The sequence below is a fragment of the Pristiophorus japonicus genome, chromosome 23 (assembly GCF_044704955.1).
Source record: "Pristiophorus japonicus isolate sPriJap1 chromosome 23, sPriJap1.hap1, whole genome shotgun sequence".
NCBI classification, from domain to species: domain Eukaryota; kingdom Metazoa; phylum Chordata; class Chondrichthyes; family Pristiophoridae; genus Pristiophorus; species Pristiophorus japonicus.
The window spans coordinates 12,705,547-12,728,068 of NC_091999.1; the positions used below are offsets into that span (position 1 = coordinate 12,705,547).

At 47.2% G+C, this 22,522-nt stretch overlaps 1 protein-coding gene across 1 annotated transcript in view; it reads left to right on the forward strand.

Annotated features, from left to right (window-relative positions):
* Positions 1–19,922, forward strand: part of LOC139235398 (zinc finger protein 850-like) — a 182,766-nt gene extending 162,844 nt beyond the window's left edge. The window contains exon 7 of the mRNA XM_070866532.1: positions 18,480–19,922. Coding sequence (XP_070722633.1) covers positions 18,480–19,833 — 1,354 coding nt within the window. The 3' untranslated portion in view covers positions 19,834–19,922. The remainder of the gene's footprint in view (positions 1–18,479) is intronic.
* Positions 19,923–22,522: the final 2,600 nt, after the last annotated feature.

Genomic DNA, 22,522 nt, shown 5'->3' on the forward strand with positions numbered 1-22,522 from the left:
CCGTCCACTTGGTTATATCCACAGTCATCTTTCATCATTCGTAGTGGATCTCGACATAAAGCAACTTGGTTATTTTTATAACCATTATCTATGCTGAAACTCTTAGTACTGTTGTTCTCCTCAGTTACATTTCTGATTTGTCATGGTACCGCACGCGAGTTTCTCCTACATTGTTTGTTTGGTGTAGAGGATCGCCCTTTGTCACATCATACTGTGGTATAGATAATACAAAACCTATTATATTTAAATGTCCGGTTACACATCTGGCCTTTGGGACCCAAGCATGACTGTTTCTCTACACCTCGCAGGCATGAGTCATGTTTTTGTCCAAGGTCCAGTTGGTAAATATATCGAGTGTTATCCAATCCGGCACCTTTCCATTCTGAAGCTGCTCTATGTTATGTTGTATTCCATTGAGCAACCATGCTCCATATCCTGTACATACTAGTTCTGTCTGTATGGTTTTACTTAAGTTCCGTTCTGCTCTAGTTATCGAATTTATAGTTCTAATTCCCTTTCTGCGCCATTACACAGTTGTGCCTGTACCTTTTCAGTATCCTCCTCCCTTTCTAGCAATCCCTGCAAGGTTTGTGTTCGGACGTTAACTTGATCATCTATCGTGTCTAGGTCTATAGTGTTTACCGTCGCAACTCCCACTGCGTATCCCACTGCGTACCATTTCTAGTATCCCTCTTTTTCCCTTTTACTTGACCCTCTTTCCACATTAAACTTCATGGTTTTTAATTCAGGGCCTTCAAGTGCTCGCAGGGTCAGGTTTTTATACTGTTTAACCCGGGGATGGTTAAGTCTGTTAAATTTAGGAATATAGTAATTAGCCGCTGGGGTACCCGGAAGTGTATCTTATCCTTAATCTGCCGTATTAATCCCCTTTTGCCCCAACATTCAGAGTTGGACATGTTTGTGGTGCTGGGCCCTGGTAGTGCTCACTGTTGCTAAAGTAGTGGGTGGGGCCGTGTTGGTGGGTCTATCTCTGGAGATATCCCTCCACCACCATTCATAGATGTCGAGTGAAATCTGCACCCCCTTCCCCGGGTGCAGTATATTTGTCCCTCCTGATTATAAAACACACCGCGGTCTTATTCCCACTAATTATGGTCCCGTATTACTGGCCCATCCCCAATGTTGTTTCGTTTCCTTGTTACGTTGTTTTATGCCCGTTATTTATGTCTACTGTTGCACCGTCCGTCACCATCAGTGTTTTTGATTCTTTATTAAACTAACGTTGCCCGAGTCCCTATAATACATGCTTTGCCATCCCTCAGTCTGAGGCTGCCTTACCCCACGAGCACTAGAGTCCTGCAAAAAACAATATTTCCCGGTCGTCACCGGTTAGTTAGTGACCATGCTTTTTTAACTGGGTCCAGTGTTTCCACTTGCCGATACAGCTTATAACTACGCAGACGCACATGTCCCTTACCATCCTTACCATCACCCGATTGGTCCCCTTGGGGTATTTGGACCTTCTGCTCCTTAATGTCGTTCTCTAATTCCTGGTTTATCTTCCCTGTGAAGTTTGTACCTTGATCTGAGTTCAGCTGTATGGCATTATTTCTTCTGCTAGGATCCTGGCCACAGTTTCTGCTGAACAATTTCTCGTGGCGAAAGCTTCTACCCACTTTGTAAACTGGTCTATTATAACTAGGCAGTATGTCTTCCCCTTGTTGCTGGGTAACGGTCCAGTAAAATCTATATCCCATTCTGACCTTTACTTTTCCCCCTGGGTTGTATTTTGCGCATGTCACGCACCTCCTACAGTGGTTCTCTATATCTCTACCCATTCCCTTCCACCACCCGCATCTGGACATCGAGCTTATCATGTTGGTTCTACCTGTATGGACATACCCGTGGTATCAATTTAATAGGCTCCCCTGGTTGCATTCCGGGGCCATCACATTCCCATCTTTCCTCCATATCCCGTCAGTCCCTTGTTAGGCCCCTCTCTGCTTCCACCCCTCCTTTTCCTGTACATTAAACATGTTTACTTCCTCAGGCTCCGACTTGGGATTCCCCGGCCAGTACACATGTCTCCGCCACCCGCTTGGCTGCTTCGTCTGCCCATGCATCTCCCTGTTGATGTAGATCGGTGATGTTTATGTGCGCTTTAACCTTTATTATCGCACACGCCTGGGGTAGGAGGGAGGCTCCCACTCGGTGTTTAACAATCTCCTCATGTTTAATTGGCCCTCCTCCTGAGGTCATGTATCCCCGTCTGCTCCAGGCTATCATATAATCATGCACTACTCCAAAAGCATACCGACTGTTTGTATAGATGTTGACTATTTTTCCCCTAGCTAGCCTCAGAGCCTTAGTGAGAGCCACCAATTCAGCCACTTGAGCTGATAGACCCCCTTCTCACCGTCTTTCCCCTTTGACCTGTCCGCTGCTATTTACCCCTGTCCATCCAGTTCGTGGCGTCCTGTTGATATAGTGCCGAGACCCATCTACATATAGATCCATGTCTGGCCTCCTCAAACCTGACTACTTCCCTCAACTTCTGTAGCAGGCGAGTATTATTACATAGGCTTGTTCTATTTTATTTTTATTCTGACTATCCTACCATTTCCTCTGTCTGACAGGTGAGGCTGCTGGCTGCCATCCTTACTTTTTCATTTATTTTATTAAGAAACCCAAATTTGTCATGTATCTTACTGTTGGTACTATCACAAGGTGTGCCACCAGAGGGCACAGCGGTGGAAGACTCGTAGGTTACCTGTACAGGTGTGCCTGGCCTAGTATAAAAGGCAGGCCACCTGGAGTTAACTAATAAAGGACTAAGGTCACTACAGTTCAAGTACAACACATTGCCTCGTGAAGTCATTATTAGAGCATCTAGGGACACAACAACTGGCGACGAGAATACAAACTTTCACGCGAAAATGGCTACCCTTGGTACGTTGCAGCAGTTCGCTGATGGTGATGATTGGGACACCTTTGTGGAGAGGCTAGAACACTTTTTTTTACAGCAAACGACCTGGCAGGAGACGACCCGGCCGTGCTGGCTGATAAACGCCGCGCTATCCTACTGACCGGTTGAGAGCCCAACGTCTATGGCCTCGTCAGGGACTTGCTGGCACCAGCGAAGACAACGACCAAGTCGTACAAGGAGCTCATAACCCTGATCCATGAGCAACTCAAGCCCAAGGAGAGCATCCTCACAGCCAGACACCGGTTCTATAGCGACCGACAGCCCGAAGGCCAGGAAATCACGAAGTAGGCCGCAGACCTCAGGAGGCTGGCGGCACTGTGCGAGTTCGGCAACCACCTCAACGAAGCGCTGCGGGACATTTTTGTCATTGGAATTGGCCATGAGGGCTTTCTTCACAAGCTACAGTCGGCGGATACCACAGTCACGCTGCAGAAGGCCATCTCTGTGAGCCAGGCATTCATGAACTCGGCCTGCGGCTCGAGGCAAATGTCTCACCCTCAGTACTCAAACCCGGCAGGTGCTGTGCACAGAGTGGCACAGTTCAGGAGCTGGACTGTAGAGCGCGAATCCTCTCAGGGAAGAGAGAACAGGCCCCCCGAGTCCCTTAACTCAGAGTCCGCCAAGGGGGGTTAATCGAGTAGCACCATGCTGGCGTTGCAGAGAGGATCACAGTGCTCACCAGTGCCGTTTTAAAGACTATGATTGCGGCACAAAGGGCCACCTCCAGTGAATGTGTAAGAGAAATAGGACTCACTGTGTCGATGAAGAGTCTGTAGATGGCCAGGAATCCAGCGCGGATTACGAATCATTAGACAGAGAGGCAGCTCAGCCCCACGGGGAGGTACACAGCATGTTTACCTGCATCAACGAGTGCTCCCCGCTGAAGATGGAAGTCGAGATAGATGGCGTTCCAGTCTTCATGGATGTGGACACGGGGGCGAGCCAGTCAGTAATGTATCAAGAAGCCTTTGAAAGGCTAGGGGACAATCAAGCTGAAAAACCCGAGTTGGCCCCGGTTCAGGCAAAGCTGCGCACCTACACCAATGAAATCATCCCAGTCGTTGGTAGTGCGAATGAAAAGGTACTCCATGATGGCGCGGTGCACAAGTTACCTCTGTGGATTGTTGCAGGTGATGGACCAACGCTGCTCGGCAGAAGGTGGATGGAGAAGATCCAGTGGAAGTGGGAAGACTTCACCCCTCCAGCGATCGAAGCCCTCGGCGCTCAGAGGCAAAGCAAGCCCTCGCCTGAGCGTGGACCCGGCACCAGAGAGCAGACCAGCACGGCACCCGAGGCACAGACCGCCCAGCACAACTGCGGTCCAGCTGATCCAGCTGAGATGACCTGAACGCAGCTTCCGGGCTCCAATGGCCAGGACTCAGGAGGGAGAAAAATGGATCCAGCAGAAACTTCTGCGGAGGCAGAACCCGGGGCGAAGAGGATCACCGCAGTCGACGTCGTGGACGAAGAAAAGATGGCGCTCGAACCACGAGGCGGTACGCTGCAGACAAAGGTGGCCGCGACCAGACCACGAGGTGCAGTGCGGATGGAGCAACACGTGGCACAAAACGGAGAAGCGGATTGGGGTAAAGCAAGCAAGGCTCTCTTAAAGGAAGACTGCAAACCACTACAATTAAAGGGACTGTTCCACACAATTAAGCAATGTAACAAGAATTGTAAGTTAGAGAGTAAAGGTGTAACTGACCATGTAAAATGTGTAACTGATGATCAGAATCGTATACATGCAACCAGCAAGGAAAAGTCGCGCGATTATGTACAATGTGTGATTGATTATCTGAACTGTGCATATGCAACCAGCGAGGAAAAGTCGCGCGATCGTGAACGGATCCCGAGAGTGTCCACCATAAGTAAGAAAAAGCTGTGCGATGCAGGATTCCCATCGCACGCAGCCAATGCAGCGGGCAGACACCCATCGGGTGCACACAGGTCCAGCAAGCTACCCAATGCTGTAGCCTGCGTCCTGGGGACCAGAGTCAGGCACCACAAAGTGTAGCCCCAAGCAGCCAACACACACGAGCTGCGAGGCAAGCGACCTCAGCAGGGCAAAGAAACCGGTCGTGATACCATGCCCTGGGTCGGCTCCATCTCTCAGGCAACCGATGGCACCAATGGCCACGAGCCTGAAGGAGCAGACTGCCTCAAGGCCATACCCCTGGATGTAGGGTCACCCGCTAATGTTTCCCCAGAGGAAACAAGCACCAGCCAGGATTCCAAACCAAGCGACGCTCAGGGCAGCGAGTCAGCAGTTCCCTGTGCACTGCTAGACGACAGCTCCTCGGGGAGCAGCTGGGACCCAGGGTGTAAAGAAAGGACAGGGTGGGGTCACAGACATCTGTGAACCTGCCTGACGCTAGGTACCACGGCAACAGCCCCGAGAGCTGGCTGTACAAGCAAACCGGCTTCCCACTGCCAGCACCGGGCACTGAGCCATCACCAGACTGCAGGGGACATCACCTAGCAGCTCTGGAACTAGCTGTCCTTTGACACCGGTCACCGTGTCAACAAGGCATCTAACGCTCTTGTTGCACCAAGGAATCACAAAAAAAAAAATGCAAAACCCACTCACCTGAACTTGTAGGTACATGAATGCCAGGAGCCTTCGCCACACCAACATGGGAAGGTCGGGTTGGAGTGATCAGGAACACATGCACACACACACACACAAACAGCAACCACCAGCATGCTACTGCACCAACAACCCACCCAAGATTGAGTTGGCCCGCTAGAGGTCTATCAGACAGAACCCATATAGAGCTAAGCCCAGAGCATAGTTAATGCAGAGGCGATTTGCAGTGAGGGTTCAGGAGGGAGTGATGTCATGTATCTTACATGGCCACTGTTCGTACTATATCAAGGTGTGCCACCAGAGGGCACAGCAGTGGGAGACTCATAGGTTACCTGTGCAGGTGTGCCTGGCCTAGTATAAAAGACTGACCACTAACTAATAAAGGACTAAGGTCACTATAGTTCAAGTACAGCACACTGCCTCGTGGAGTCATTGTTAGAGCATTTAGGGACACAACAAAATTAATAATCTCCAGTAAAAAAAAGCTGTCAATGGAAAGGGTTAACTCCTTTACAGGTTTATAAGAAGGCCTGACGCCATTGCGTGACTTCGCATAATTTTTTAAACCTTTCCCGATATCAGAATTTTTTTCCAAATCTTTGTGCCTTCAAAACTTGCTTAGAAATTAGGAATCCGTTTAAACAGCAGAAATCATTAGCAAAGCTGTCATAATTAGCTTTAAATAAAACCTTCTCATCGGGAAAGACATTTTAGATTAAACTCCAATTTTTCTAAACTTCCAATTAAAATACTTGCCCAAGATTATTTTTAATTGATTTAAAACGAGACCACACATTTTTAATAGCTATTTTGTTTACTGAAATCCAATTTAAAATAAGTACTGGCAACTGTGGCTTATTTTTCTTAGCTCTGTAAATCATAGTCAAAACAACCAGGGAGACTGCCACACTTGTTACATTTTCACACAAACTATATACATTCCAGCATTTTGTTTTTTTTAAGCTCCCGTTCACTGAGCAAATCTTGTGTTTTATTTCTCTCGGCATGAAATCTAAACTTCTGTGCCAGTTCCACCTTTTTGAAGAATTTTCTAATTCCCAGTCTTTTTCCCCTTCCTTTACTGAGTTCGCATAGCTTAGATTTTTTTCCCCCTTGTTATTTTCAAAACCCTCCTGCTTGTTTAGACTGTTCGGGACTTTTTCTCGCTAAGCACCGTCCAGTTCGCATAGATTAGATCTTTTCCAATATTCACACTGTGAAACAAAGCCGAGATTTCACTGTGGCCATTATGAAAACTTGGCTTTCATTGGTTAATTACCCTCCAATCAAACCAATATCTTTTTCACAGCCAATTTAAATCTCCTTTCTTCAAATTAGATTTTGTATTTTACACAGAGGGCTTGTGTCTCTGTGAATTTGTTAATTTAAAATCATGAGACAATTGCAAACACTTTTTCCCCCCAAATTCGTTCAATTTGTTTTCATTTTTAGTCGCTGTAGCTTTCAAGGTTGCATCTTTATCTTTTGATAAAAACAAGCTGTCCTTTATGAATTCAATGTTTTTTTTCCAGCATTTTCACTTAAAGACAGACATTCACACCAAATACAGCTTATCCTATGTTTTTTCAGCAACTTCAAGGTTGCGTCATTATCTTTTTCGTCTTTTCCCGGTTAGCACTTATAACCGGGACACTTTGGGTCCATATTCCAGAGACTACCTTGGTCTTCATTTTATTCCACTGGCCAGTTTTCCTAAACATCCCCCTCCCCCCTTTTAAGGTTGTATTCCTTCTTCTTCAGGCAATACACCTATCCCCTACCTTGGTTTTCGTCCTTCCGTGGTTCGCTATAACTTTGTTCTACAAATTACCCCCTTCTAATTCTTTATACAGATTACCTCCTTCCCCGTCAATGCTACAGCTGCAGGTGGTACAAAATCATACTCACTGCCATTCAGCTGTTGCATCATCCAGGTCGGAGGGTCTGCACCCTGCTCGCAGCACCAAATGTAGGGGTAAAAAGGAGGCTTCCCTTCCTCGGGGTGGATTAACTGATATAAATAATCGACACCTTGCCCAGTTCCCACTGTATAATAACCACGGAGGTGAGCAAACGAAATCCCAGATTTACCGGCTTTATTTCGAACAATGCACAGGAAGGTTCAGTCGTGGAACCTCCGAAATACATGAGGTTTTGAGTATAATTTATACAGGTGTTGGTGAGGAGCTACCCTCCTACAAAAAGTTGTTGAGGCCAATTCACTAAATATATTCAAAAAGGAGTTAGATGAAGTCCTTACTACTAGGGGAATCAAGGGGTATGGTGAGAAAGCAGGAATGGGGTACTGAAGCTGCATGTTCAGCCATGAACTCATTGAATGGCGGTGCAGGCTAGAAGGGCCGAATGGCCTACTCCTGCACCTATTTTCTATGTTTCTATGTTTCTAAATCATCGATAGGTCTATTGCTATCAGCGGAGTTACATTGATTTGTCGACTCTTATCAGACTGGCTCTGAGTGGTATATGTAATTATCCATCTCCCATCATTGTGTTGTTCCATTATTTTGCCCTCTGCCCCAGTCTGCACATCGCCTAAAGTAACTGTTCCAAAATACTGGCTTCCTTATCTCTTCTTCAGAGACTTCAAATCAAAATTGTAACTGCTGACTTTGGCTGTTTAAGTGTTACTAAGGTTAAGGATACAGTTTTAATGCGTTATAATTGTGCTATACCCTAACCTCAACCCTAAGCAAGTGTTACATACATAGGCAGTTTCTCAGACTCCCCTAATACTGATTAGTTCACTATCTTCAGCATTGTTCTGACCACCTTTCTGTCTGCAACAATAATTTATCCCTTACAGCTGTAAAGCGCATTGGGATGCTTTACAGCCAACAAGCGACAGTCTAACCACCTCCCCTTGATATTCAACAGCATTACCATTGCTGAATCCCCCATCATCAACATCCTGGGGGTCACCATTGACTAGAAACTTAACTGGACTAGCCACATAAATATTGTGACTACAAGAGCGGGTCAGAGGCTGGGTATTCTGCGGTGAGTGTCTCACCTCCTGACTCCCCAAAGCCTTTCCACCATCTACAAGGCACAAGTCAGGAGTGTGATGGAACACTCTCCACTTGCCTGGATGAGTGCAGCTCCAACAACACTCGAGAAGCTCGACACCATCCAGGACAAAGCAGCCCGTTTGATCGGCACGCTACCCACCACCTTCAACATTCACCCCCTCCACCACCGGCGCCCCCTGGCTGCAGTGTGTACCATCTACAAGATTCATTGCAGCAACTCACCAAGGCTTCTTCGGCAGCACCTCCCAAACCCGCGACCTCTACCCCCTAGAAGGACCAGGGCAGCAGACGAATGGGAACACCACCACCTCCACGTTCCCCTCTGACAACAACAACTTGTATTTATATAGCGCCTTTAACATAGTAAAACATCCCAAGGTGCTTCACAGCAGCGTTATAACAAAACAAATAAATTTGACACCGAGCCACACAAGAAGAAATTACGGCAGATAACAAAAAGCTTGGAGCATCTTAAAGGAGGAAAGAGAGGTAGAGAGGCGGAGAGGTTTAGGAAGGGAGTTCCAGAGCTTAGGGCCCAGGCAGCTGAAGGCACAGCCACCAATGGTTGAGCGATGATAAATCAGGGATGCTCAGGAGGGCAGAATTAGAGGAGCGCAAAAGTCTCGGGGGCTGGAGGAGATTACAGAGATAGGGAGGGGTGAGGGCCATGGAGGGATTTGTAAACAAGGATGAGAATTTTGAAATCGGGGCGTTGCTTAACCGGTCGGCAAGCACAAGGGTGATGGGTGAGCGGGACTTGGTGCGAGTTAGGACACAGTTACAAGTCACACACCATCCTGACTTGCAAATATATTGGTCCTTGCTTCACCATTGCTGGGTCAAAATCCTGGAACTCCCTCCCTAACATCAATGATCTAGAATATAGGGGATTTAATTAAGTAGTTTGCAGATGAAACAAAAATAGTCTGTGTGTTTGATAATGATGAAGAAAGCTGCGGACTGCAGGAAGATATCAATGAACTGGTCAGGTGGGCAGAACAGTGGCAAATGGAATTTAATCCAGAGAAGTGTGAGGTAATGCATTTGGGGAGAGCTAACAAGGCAAGGAAATACACATTAAATGGTAGGACACTGAGAAGTGTAGAGGACCAAAGGGACCTTGGAGTACAGGTCCACAGATCCCTGAAGGTAGCAGGCCAGGTGGATAAGGTGGTTAAGAAGGCATATGGAATACTTGCCTTTATTAGCTGAGGCATAGAATACAAGAGCAGGGAGGTTATGCTTGAACTGTATAAAACACTAGTTAGGCCACAGCTGGAGTACTGCGTGCAGTTCTGGTCACATTACAGGAAAGATGTAATTGTATTGGAGAGGGTATAGAGGAGATTTACAAAGATGTTGCTGGGAGTGGAGAATCTTAGCTGTGAGGAAAGATTGGATAGGCTGGGGTTGTTTTCCTTGGAACAGAGGAGGCTGAGGGGAGACCTCATTGAGGCGTATAAAATTATGAGGGGCCTGGATAGAGTGGTTGGAAGGACCTAATTCCCTTAGCAGAGGGGTCAACAACCAGGGGGCATAGATTTAAAGTAATCGGTACAAGGTTTAGAGGGGATTTGAGGGAATTGTCTTCGCCCAGAGGGTGGTGGGGGTCTGGAACTCGCTGCCTGAAAGGGTGGTAGAGGCAGAAACCCTCAGAGCATTTAAAAAGTACTTGGATATGCACTTGAAGTGCCGTAACCTACAGGGCTACGGATCTAGAGCTGGAAAGTGGGGTTAGACTGGATAGCTTTGTTGGCTGGTGCGGACACGATGGGCCGAATGGCCTCCTTCCGTGCAGTAAACTTCAATGATTCTAACAGCACTGTGAGAGAACCTTCACCACACGGACTGCAGCGGTTCAAGAAGGCGGCTCACCACCACCTTCCCGAGGGCAATTAGGGATGGGCAATAAATGCTGAGCCTTGCCGGCGATGCCCACATCCCAGGAAGGAACAACAAAAAATATATAAATGCAAGCCGTCTCGTGAAATGCTACAAAATCCATCCACTCCCTGCAGAGAATGAATTATTTTAAAATCGGATCAGTGCGTTTCAAGGTCTGTTCTGTGGCTAAAACATTTTAATCTGCAAGTGGACTGGTTCAAGAGGCCCAGGCAGTGAGAGCCTGTCATTTCCTCTTTTGTCTTCATTGAGCGAGGCTTGTTGGAACGAGCCTTGATTGACATTGAGGGCGGACCAATCGGAAGCCCTGGAGGACTCAGGGGCCGCTGGTCCTCCAACCAATCACAGCAGGCGGAGGCGGGCGAGCGACTCGCTGGGAAAGGAGGCCAGCCAGACTTGTCCTTTGTCTCAACGATCAGCTGCCTCGCTGGAGGAAATTTACAAAAAAGATATTTCTTTAGATACACACATACACACACAGTGTTTTATATATATATATATTTAAAGAAACTAAAGAGAAGATTGGAGCTTTTGTTAAGGTGCAAACCTCTGAGATTATTTTTTTTTCTGAGAGTTGATTAGATTCAAGGGCTGAAACCAAGCTGGGAGGAGGTTGGGGGAAGGGTCAGACTTTTAAAGGGACAGTGATGCACCAACAACTTGTATTTATACAGCACTTTTAGCGTAGTAAAACATCCCAAGGCACTTTGCAGACGTATCATAAGACAAAAAGTTGATACCGAAACCACACAAGAAGAAATTAGGACAGATGACCAAAAGCCCGTTCAAAGAGGTAGGTTTTAAGGAGCGTCTTAAAAAGGAGCAAAGAGGGGCGGAGAGGTTCAGGCAGGGAATTCCAGAGCTTGGGGCCCCAGGCAGCTGAAGGCACAGTCACCGATGGTTGAGCGATTACAATCAGGGATACTCAAGAGGGCAGGATTTGAGCGCAGATATCTCTGGGGAGGGTTGAGGGCCGGAGGAGATTACAGAGATAGGGAGGGGCGAGGGCCATGGAAGGATTTGAAAACAAGGATGAGAGTTTTGAAATCGAGGCGTTGCTTAACCGGGAGCCAATGTAGGTCAGCAAGCACAGAGGTGATAGGCGAGCGGATTAGGACACGGGGCAGCCGAGTTTTGGATGGCCTCAAGTTTACATGTGGTAGAACGTGGGAGGCCGGCCAGGAGTGCGTTGGAATAGTCATTCTCTGCATGCTTGTAGTTAAAAGGGACACTGACCTCGAGCTTGGCCTGCCAGCTGCCTGTAGTTAGTCTCCGATACCTTGTTAAGTGGTTGTAAACCTGTTTGTGTGAGATCGACCTTTGCAAATTGTCTCTTTTAAAAAGTGATCCATTTCATTCATTTGAATTTTTAAACATTTCTGAATTGTTGCACTGATGAATGAAGGTTTTGCTTAAAGGCATAGTAATATTTGTTTTAAAGTTTACCTAAACTTCCCCCCTTTGTCAGCTGTGGCACCCTCGCCTCTTGAGTCAGAAGGTTGTGGGTTCAAGTCCCACTCCAGGGACTTGAGCACATAAATCTAGGCTGATACTCCCAGTGCAGTGCTGAGGGAGCGCCGCACTGTCGGAGGTGCCGTCTTTCGGATGAGACGTTGAACCGAGGCCCCGTCTGCTCTCTCAGGTGGACATAAAGATCCCATGGCACTATTTCAAAGAAGAGCAGGGGGAGTTATCCCCGGTGTCCTGGAGCCAATATTTATCCCTCAATCAACATAACAAAAACAGATTGTCACATTGCTGTTTGTGGGAGCTTGCTGTGCGCAAGTTGGCTGTCGCGTTTCCCACATTACAACTGTGACTACACTCCAAAAGTATTTAAATTGGCTGCAAAGCGCTTTGAGACGTCCGTTGGTCACTGAAAGGCTCTATATAAATCCAAGTCTTTTTTCTTTTCCTTTAAATAGTCTGCACAATAAACCAGCAGATCCCAAGCTGACTGCTCTGTGCTGAATTACCCCAATCTCACAACCATTCTGTCCATCCTGCCTGTGCCGGCTCTTTGAAAGAGCTGTCCAATTAGTCCCACTCCTCTTTCCGCAGGGTCCTGCAATTGTCGAGATGCTAAAATTTTCCTCAGTGTGTCTAGAATACATCAGAGGTACAATCATAGGATTACATGGGATATACGGCAGAGAAACAGGCCATTCGGCCCAACCAGTCCATGCCGCCGTTTATGCTCCACTCGAGCCTCCTCCTGTCTTTCCTCATCTAACTATATCCGCATAACCCTCTATTCCCTTCTCCCTCATATACTTGTCTAGCCTCCCCTTAAATGCATCGATACTATTCACTTCAACCACTCCCTGTGGCAGCGAGTTCCACATTCTCACCACTCTCTGGGTAAAGATGTTTCTTCTGAATTCCCTATTGGATTTCTTGGTGACTATCTTATATTAATGGCCTCTAGTTATGCTCTTCCCCACAAGTGGAAACATTCTCTCTGTATCCACTCTATCAAAACCTTCCACAATTTTAAAAAGCTCTATTAGGTCACCTCTCAGCCTACTTTTTCAAGAGAAAAGAGACCCAGCCTGTTCATCCTTTCCTGATATGTATACCCTCAAATTTCTGGTATCATCCTTGTAAATCTCTGCACCCTCTCCAGTGCCTCTATATCCTTTTTATAATACGGCAACCAGAACTGTACTCAGTAGTCTTAAGTGTGGTCTAACCAAGGTTCGATACAGGTTTAGCATAACTTACCTACTTTTCAATTCTATACCTCTAGAAATAAACCCTAGTGCTTGGTTTGCTTTTTATGCCTTGCTAACCTGTGTCGCAACATTTAGCGATTTGTGTATTTGTACTCCGAGATCCCTTTGTTCCTGTTCTTCTGAGGCAGTCCCTCATATAAGAACATAAGAAATAGGAACAGGAGTCGGCCATTCGGCTCCTCGAGCCTGCTGCGCCATTTAATACGATAATGGCCGATCCGATCATGGACTCAGGTCCACTTCCCCGCCCGCTCTCCATAGCCCCTTAATTCCTTATCGGTTAAGAAACTGTCTAACTCTGACTTAAATTTATTCAATGTCCCAGCTTCCACAGCTTCCTGAGGCAGAGAATTCCACAGATCCACAACCCTCAGAGAAGAAATTCCTCCTCATCTCAGTTTTAAATGGGTGGCCCCTTATTCTAAGATTATGCCCCCTAGTTCTAGTCTCCCATCAGTGGAAACATCCTCTCTGCATCCACCTTGTCAAGCTCCCTCATAATCTTATACGTTTCAATAAGATCACCTCTCATTCTTCTGAATTCCAACTAGGGGCCCAACCTACTCAACCTTTCCTCATAGATCAACCCCTTCATCTCCAGAATCAACCGAGTGAACCTTCTCTGAACTGCCTCCGAAGCAAGTATATTATAAATATGGAAACCGAAACTGTACGCAGTATTCCAGGTGTGGCCTCACCAATACGCTGTATAACTGCAGCAAGACTTCCCTGCTTTTATACTCCATCCCCTTTGCAATAAAGACCAAGATTCCATTGGCCTTCCTGATCACTTGCTGTATCTGCATACTAACCTTTTATGTTTCGTGCACAAGTATCCCCAGGTCCCGCTGTACTGCAGCACTTTGCAATCTTTCTCCATTTAAATAATAACTTGCTCTTTGATTTTTTCTGCCAAAGTGCATGACCTCACACTTTCCAACATTATACTCCATCTGCTAAATTTTTGCCCACTCACTTAGCCTGTCTATGTCCTTTTGCAGATTTTTTGTGTCCTCCTCACACATTGCTTTTCCTCCCATCTTTGTATGAAGAGCAAACTTGACTATGTTACACTCAGTCCTTTCTTCCAAGTTGTTAATATAGATTGCAAATAATTGGGGTCCCAGCACAGATCCCTGCGGCACCCCACTAGTTATTGATTGCAACCCGAGAATGCACCATTTATCCCGACTCTCTGTTTTCTGTTAGTTAGCCAATCCTCTATCCATGCTAATATATTGCCCTATACCCCGGTGAACTTTTATCTTGTGCAGTAACCTTTTATGTGGCACCTTGTCAAATGCCTTCTGGAAGTCCAAATACACCACATCCACTGGTTCTCCTTTATCTATCCTGTTCGTTACATCCTCAAAGAATTCCATCAAATTTGTCAAACATGCCTTCCCCTTTATAAATCCATGCTGACTCTGCCTGACTGAATTATGCTTTTCCAAATGTCCTGCTACTGCTTCTTTAATAATGAACTCCAACATTTTCCCAACCACAGATGTTAGGCTAACTGGTCTATAGTTTCCTGCTTTTTGTCTGCCTCCTTTTTAAATAGGGGCGTTACATTTGCAGTTTTCCAATCTGCTGGGACCTTCCCAGAATCCATGGAATTTTGGTAAATTACAACCGATGTATCCATTATCCCTGCTGCTGCTTCTCTTAAGACCCTTGGATGCAAGCCATCCAGGGGATTTATCTGCCTTTAGTCCCATTATCTTACTGAGTACCACCTTCTTAGTGATTGTGATTGTGTTAAGTTCCTCCCCCCCCATAGCCCCTTGACTGTCCACTGTCGGGATATTGTTTGTGTCCCCTACCGTAAAGACTGATATAAAATATTTGTTCAAAGTTTCTGCCATCTCCATGTTCCCCATTACTAATTCCCTGATCTCATCCTCTAAGGGACCAATGTTTACTTTAGCCACTCTTTTTCTTTTTATATACCTATAGAAACTCTTGCTATCTGTTTTTATATTTCATGCTAGTTTACTTTCATAGTCTATCTTCTCTTTCTTAATCATTTTTTTAGTCCTTCTTTGCTGGCTTTTAAAAGATTCCCAATCTTCTATCCTCCCACTAGTTTTGGCCACTTTGTATGCCCTTGTTTTTAATTGGATATTGTCCTTTATTTCTTTAGTTAGCCATGGATGGCTATCGTTTCTTTTACACCCTTTTGTCCTCAATGGAATATATTTTTCTTGAGAGTTGTGAAATATCTCCTTAAATGTCTGTCACTGTTCCATCAACCGTCCTACACTTTAATCTATTTTCCCAGTCCACTTTAGGCAATTCTGCCTTCATACCTTCACAGTCTCCTTTATTTAAGCTTAGTACGCTGGTTAGAGATCCAACTTTCTCACCCTCCATCTGAATTTGAAATTCAACCATGCTATGGTCACTCATTCCAAGGGGATCCTTTACTCGGAGATTGTTTATTAATCCTGTCTCATTACACAGGACCAGATCTGCTATGCTCATAATAAGGGATGAAACTGAGTACTGTGTACAATGAGCAAGTGTGACCTTAGCTCCTTTAATAAGACTCCAGAGTGCAGGTAATATACCGTGCTCCCAAAGGATGCTGGGATCCCTTGGGACTCCAACAGGTGGGCCCTCTGGTGGTAGTGTAATACAGGTTACAAGAGGTTAAATACATAACAAGATCCAAGATAGCCTGCCCCCTGGTTGGTTCCGTTACATACTGCTGAAGGAACCCGTCCCTTATGCACTCTATGAACTCTTCCTCAAGGCTACCCTGACCAATTTGATTTGACCAATCAATTTGGAGGTTAAAATCACCCATGATTATTGCTGTTCCCTTTTCACAAGTCCCCACTATTTCCTGGTTGCCACACGCTGCTCCCTCTGATGGCCCCAGCCTGCAGCTTCCGGCGGCATACCACTGCAGGAGGGCGACGGCTACGAAGCCAGGTCGCTGATTGCAGTGCGGCCAGGCGCAGCAGGAGGGGTGAAGGAGCGGCAAGAGTTTGTAGAAGGAAGTGACCGGGGCCCAGGAGAGGCGTGAGTCTGGGGCCCAGAAGGGGCCAAGGGCTCTGGGGCAGCACGGGCCCAGCCCACACTGCGATATGTGTGCGCGTTCAGTCCGTGCAGCAGAGCTGGTCTTGGGTAATCCTTGCCACTGGACCAAGACCTAGCTCTGTCAAGCCTGTGTGGTGGCTGGTGTGCAATGGCCACCCCACGTTAAAAACAATCCAAGCACTGGCATCTTCCACCCTCCAAGATGTAGTTAGGGATCTGGAATATTAGGTCCTTCATTGAAACACCTGTGAACTCATCCCTTTTTGGCATGGAAGCAAGTCATCCTTGCTTCGAGGGACTGCCTATGATGATGATTTCCTGGTTTATACTCCAACCAACAGAGTTGCTACTGTTAGGGGACCGATAGACTACGTCCACCAGTGACTTTTTCCCCTTATTATTCCTTATCTCCACCCAAACTGTTTCAACATCCTGATCATTTGAGCCAATATTGTTTCTCATTATTGCAGTGATTCCATCCTTTATCAATAGAGCTGCCCCACCTCCTTTTCCTTTCTGCCTGTCCTTCCGGATTGTCAAGTACCCCTGAATATTTAATTCCCAGTCACCTTGCGACCACGTCTCTGTAATGGCTGTAATATCGAGGATGACTTGCTTCCATGTCAAAAAGGGATGAGTTCACAAGTGTTTCAATGAAGGACCTAATATTCCAGGTCCCGAACTACATGTTGAAGGGGTGGAAGAGGCCTGTGCATAGATTTTTTTAATGTGGGGTGACCGTTGCACACCAGCCACCACACGGGCTTGACAGAGCTAGGTCTCGGTCCAGTGGCAAGGGTTAACCAGGACGACTGGGGACCAGCTCTGCTGCACGGACCTAGTGCGCACACATAGCGCAGTGTGGGCTGGGCCCGTGCTGCCCCAAGGGCCCTCGGCTCTTCTGGGCCCCGAACTCACGCCTCTCCTGGGCCCCGATTTCATCGCTCTGCAATACTTCGCCCGACCTACCCCACCTCGACTCGCACCTCCCTATACTTCCTACCAATCAACTGACGTTCCCGCTCTTGATGGTTACCCAGTGACCCGCCAGCTGTAAAGTATCTGTGTATGGCTACTGAGAAATGCCCCTATGGTTAAATAAGCAGCTGATGCTCACCGTCCAGACTCAAGTCTGATTAGAGGGCAACCAGTGACTGTCGGTCTGTAAACCAGCATCAGTCAAGACCTTCAGGACAAGTGTGGGGGTGTCGGGGGCAGGGGGGGGGGAGGGGGGAATTCACTGGATGTGGATTTCAGGCGGTGGGGAATCAGAGGGCGTGGGGCAGAGAGGAAAGAATATACCATAGAAACTAGAACTGTCTGTTTTGAGTTTCTGTTCTGTATTTGCAATGATGACTTTTCTAAACTCCTTTTACAAGGATTTCAGTTGTGACTCAGTGGTAGCACTCTTGATTCTGAGGCAGAAGGGTCTGGGTTCAAGTCCCACTGCAGAAACCCGAGCGCGTGATCAAGGCCAACATTCCCGGTGACAGTACTGATGGGATGGGGGTGGGGAGGTGTGCTGCACTATCGGAGGTAGTCGTTGGGATGAGACGTTATGTCTGCCCTCTCAGGTGGACATAAAAGATCCCACAGCACTATTTCGAAGAAGAGCAGGGGATTTCTCAGTGACCTCAACCAATATCACTTAAAAAAACCCCAGATGATCTGGTCATTATCACATTGCTGTTTGTGGGAGCTTGCTGTGCGCAAATTAGCTGCGCATGTTACATTAAGAACATAAAGAAATAGGAGCAGGAGTCGGCCATTTGGCCCCTCGAGCCTGCTCCGCCATTCAATAAGATCATGGCTCATCTGATCATGGACTCAGCTCCACTTCCCTGCCCCCTCCCCATAACCCTTTACTCCCTTATCGCTCAAAAATCTGTCGATCTCCACCTTAAATATATTCAATGACCCAGCCTCCACAGCTCTCTGGGGCAGAGAATTCCGCAGAGTTACGACCCACTGAGAGAAGAAATTATTCCTCATCTCCGTTTTAAATGGGTCACCCCTTATTCTGAACCTATGCACCCTAGTTCTAGACTCCCCCACGAGGAGAAACATCCTCTCTGCATCCACCATGTCATGGTCCCTCAGAATCTCATAAGTTTGACTGCACTTCAAAAGTACTTCATTGGCTGCAAAGCACTTTGGGACGAACTGAGGACGTGAAAGGCGCTGTCTAAATGCAAGTCTTTCTTTTACAGGGTATCAGAAGGACAGGATTTGCAGACGGGAAGCTCAAACCAAACATCACGTCGGGATCTGACGGAATCGCTCGATTCCTCGGGACCTGAATATCATCGGACTTTGTACATGGAACGAATGAACAGCACTAACGGTCGGTCGAGCTCGCTGGCGAGGAACAAGTGCGCACGCATCAGGGAAGGACCACGGAAATGTGGAGACTGTGGGAAGGGATTCAGTTACGCATCTGAGCTCGAGATTCATCGTCGCAGTCACACTGGGGAGAGGCCGTTCACCTGCTCAGAGTGTGGGAAGGGCTTCACGCAGTCCTCCCACCTGCTGAGACACCAGCAGGTTCACACCGGGGAGAGGCCGTTGATCTGCTCCGAGTGCGGGAAGGGATTCACGCAGTCATCCAACCTGCTGATTCACCAGCGAGTTCACACCGGGGAGAGGCCGTTCACCTGCTCCCAGTGTGGGAAGCGATTCACTTATTCATCCAGCCTGCTGAAACACCAGCGGGTTCACACCGGGGAGAGGCCGTTCACCTGCTCCGTGTGTGGGAAGGGCTTCGCTCAGTCATACGATCTGCTGAGACATCAGCTGGTTCACACCGGGGAGAAGCCGTTCACCTGCACGGTGTGCGGGAAGGGATTTGCTTTATCGTCCAACCTGCTGAAACACCAGTGCGTTCACGCTGGCGAGAGGCCCTTTAAATGTTCTGCCTGCAGGAAGGGCTTCAAAAGCGCCGAGGAGCGGAGGCTCCACCAGCGCTGTCACGCTGGGCGCAGACCATTCTGCTGCTCTCTCTGCGTGAAGAGCTTCACGCTCCTGAACCACCTACTCAGCCACCAGCGCAGTCACACCGGGGCGAGGCCGCTCAGCTGCTCCGAGTGTGGGAAGGAATTCACTCGGTCATCCAACCTGCTGAAACACCAGCGAGTTCACACCGGGGAGAGGCCGTTCACCTGCTCCTTGTGTGGGGAGGGTTTCATTGATTCATCCAACCTGCTGGCACACCAGCGAGTTCACACCGGGGAGAGGCCGTTCACCTGCACTGAGTGTGGGAAGGGATTCACTCGGTCATCCAACCTGCTGACACACCAGCGCAGTCACACCGGAGAGAGGCCGTTCACCTGCCCCGTGTGTGGGAGGGGATTCGCTCAGTCGTCCACCCTGCTGACACACCAGCGAGTTCACACTGGGGAGAGGCCGTTCACTTGCTCTGTGTGCGGGAGGGGATTCATTCAGTCATCCACCCTGCAGAGACACCAGCGAGTGCACACTGGGGAGAGGCCGTTCACCTGCTCTGTGTGCGGGAGGGGATTCATTCAGTCATCCACCCTGCAGAGACACCAGCGAGTTCACAAGTGACGGTGGGCAAGGGATGGATTCTGCTGTTAATCACGTTCAGGACTGAACAATGTCCGTTCTGGCGGATGGGGTATGTTCCTGCTGATAATCGCCCCTATAACTCGGCTCTAATTTCGTATTCTGTATAATTGCCAAATAAATCCGCTTTGTACAGTGACCCTGATGTAGTTAAGGTAAGACAAAAGTTAACTGATGACCCCTCAGGGCTGCAGAGGCCCTTCAAGAGCCGCAGTCCCTGATCGTCCCCAGTAATTCAGGGACTCTCGGCTGAAATCATTTCACAATAAAATAATTCCTTCGGTCCGACATGAATCTGGTGTTCACAATTTATATTAACGATTTAGACTTTGGAATTAAAAACTCAATTTCTAAATTTGCGGATGACACCAAATTAGGGGGAGGGGGAGGGATAGTCCAGACTGAGGAGATATAGAATAGAATTATAGAAATTTACAGCATGGAAGGAGGCCATTTTGTCCCATCGTGTCCGTGCCGGCTGACCAAGAGCTACCCAGCTTAATCCCACTTTCCAGCTCTCGGTCCGTAGCTATGTAGGTTACGGCAATTCAAGTGCACATCCAAGTACTTTTTAAATGTGGTGAGGGTTTCTGCCTCTACCACCCTTTCAGACAATGAGTTCCAGACCACCACCACCCTCTGAGTGAAGAAATGTCCCCTCAAATCCCGTCTAAACCTCCCCCCAATTACTTTAAATCTATGCCCCCTGGTTGTTGACCCTTCTGCTAAGGGAAATAGGCCCTTCCTATCCACTCTATCCAGGCCCCTCATAGAAAATAGGTGCAGGAGTAGGCCATTCGGCCCTTCGAGCCTGCACCACCATTCAATATGATCATGGCTGATCATGCAACTTCAGTACCCCATTCCTGCTTTCTCTCCATACCACTTGATCCCTTTAGCCGTAAGGGCCACATCTAACTCCCTTTTTGAATATATCTCGTAACGAACTGGCCTCAACAACTTTCTGTGGTAGAGAATTCCACAGTTTCACAATTCTCTGAGTGAAGAAGTTTCTCCTCATCTCGGTCCTAAATGGCTTACCCCTTACCCTTAGACTGTGACCCCTGGTTCTGGACATGCCCAACATCGGGAACACTCTTCCTGCATCTAACCTGTCCAATCCCATCAGAATTTTATACGTTTCTATGAGATACCCTCTCATTCTTCAAAATTCCAGTGATTATAAGCCTAGTTGATCCAATCGTTCTGCATATGTCAGTTCTGCCATCCCGGGAATCAGTCTGGTGAACCTTCGCTGCTCTCCCTCAATAGCAAGAATGTCCTTCCTCAGATTAGGAGACCAAAACTGTACACAATATTCAAGATGTGGCCTCACCAAGACTCTGAACAACTGTAGTCAGACCTCCCTGCTCCTATACTCAAATCCTCTCGCAATGAAGGCCAACATGCCATTTGCCTTCTTTACTGCCTGCTGTACCTGCATGCCAACTTTCAATGACTGATGTACCATGACACCCAGATCTCGTTGCACCTCCCCTTTTCCTACTCTGTCACCATTCAGATAATATTCTGCCTTCCTGTTTTTGCCACCAAAGTGGATAACCTCACATTTATCTACATTATACTGCATCTGCCCACTCACCTAACCTGCAGTCACCCTGCAGCCTCTTAGCATCCTCCTCACAGCTCACACTGCCACCCAGCTTAGTGTTATCTGCAAACTTGGAGATATTACATTCAATTCCTTCGTCTAAATCATTAATGTATATTGTAAATAGCTGGGGTCCCAGCACTGAGCCCTGCGGTACCCCACTAGTCACTGCCTGCCATTCTGAAAAGGACCCGTTTATTTCTACTCTTTGCTTCCTGTCTGCCAATGTATTCTCTATCCACGTCAATACATTACCCCCAATACCATGTGCTTTAATTTTGCACACTAATCTCTTGTGTGGGACCTTGTCAAAAGCATTTTGAAAGTCCAAATACACCACATCCACTGGTTCTCCCTTGTCCACTCTACTAGTTACATCCTCAAAAAATTCTAGAAGATGGTCAAGCATGATTTCCCTTTCATAAATCCATGCTGACTTGGACCGATCCTGTCACTGCTTTCCAAATGCGCTGCTATTACATCTTTAATAATTGATTCCAACATTTTCTCCACTGCCGATAATTCCGTTTTCTTTCTATCTCCTTTTTTAAAAAGTGGTGTTACATTAGCGACCCTCCAATCCATCGGAACTGATCCAGAGTCTATAGAATTGGAAAATGACCACCAATGCATCCACTATTTCCAGGGCCACTTCCTTAAGTACTCTGGGATGCAGACTATCAGACCCCGGGGATTTATCGGCCTTCAATCCCATCAATTTCCTGAACACCATTTCCCACCTAATAAGGATTTCCTTCAGCTCCTCCTTCTCGCTCGACCCTCAGTCACCTAGTATTTCTGGAAGGTTATTTGTGTCTTCCTGAGTGAAGACAGAACTAAAGTATTTGTTCAATTGGTCTGCCATTTCTTTGTTCCCCATTATAAATGCACCTGTCTGACTGCAAGGGACCTACGTTTGTCTTCACTAATCTTTTTCTCTTCACATATCTATAGAAGCTTTTGCAGTCAGTTTTTATGTTCCCAGCAAGCTTCCTCTCATACTCTACTTTCCCCCTCCTAATTAAACCCTTTGTCCTCCTCTGCTGAATTCTAAATTTC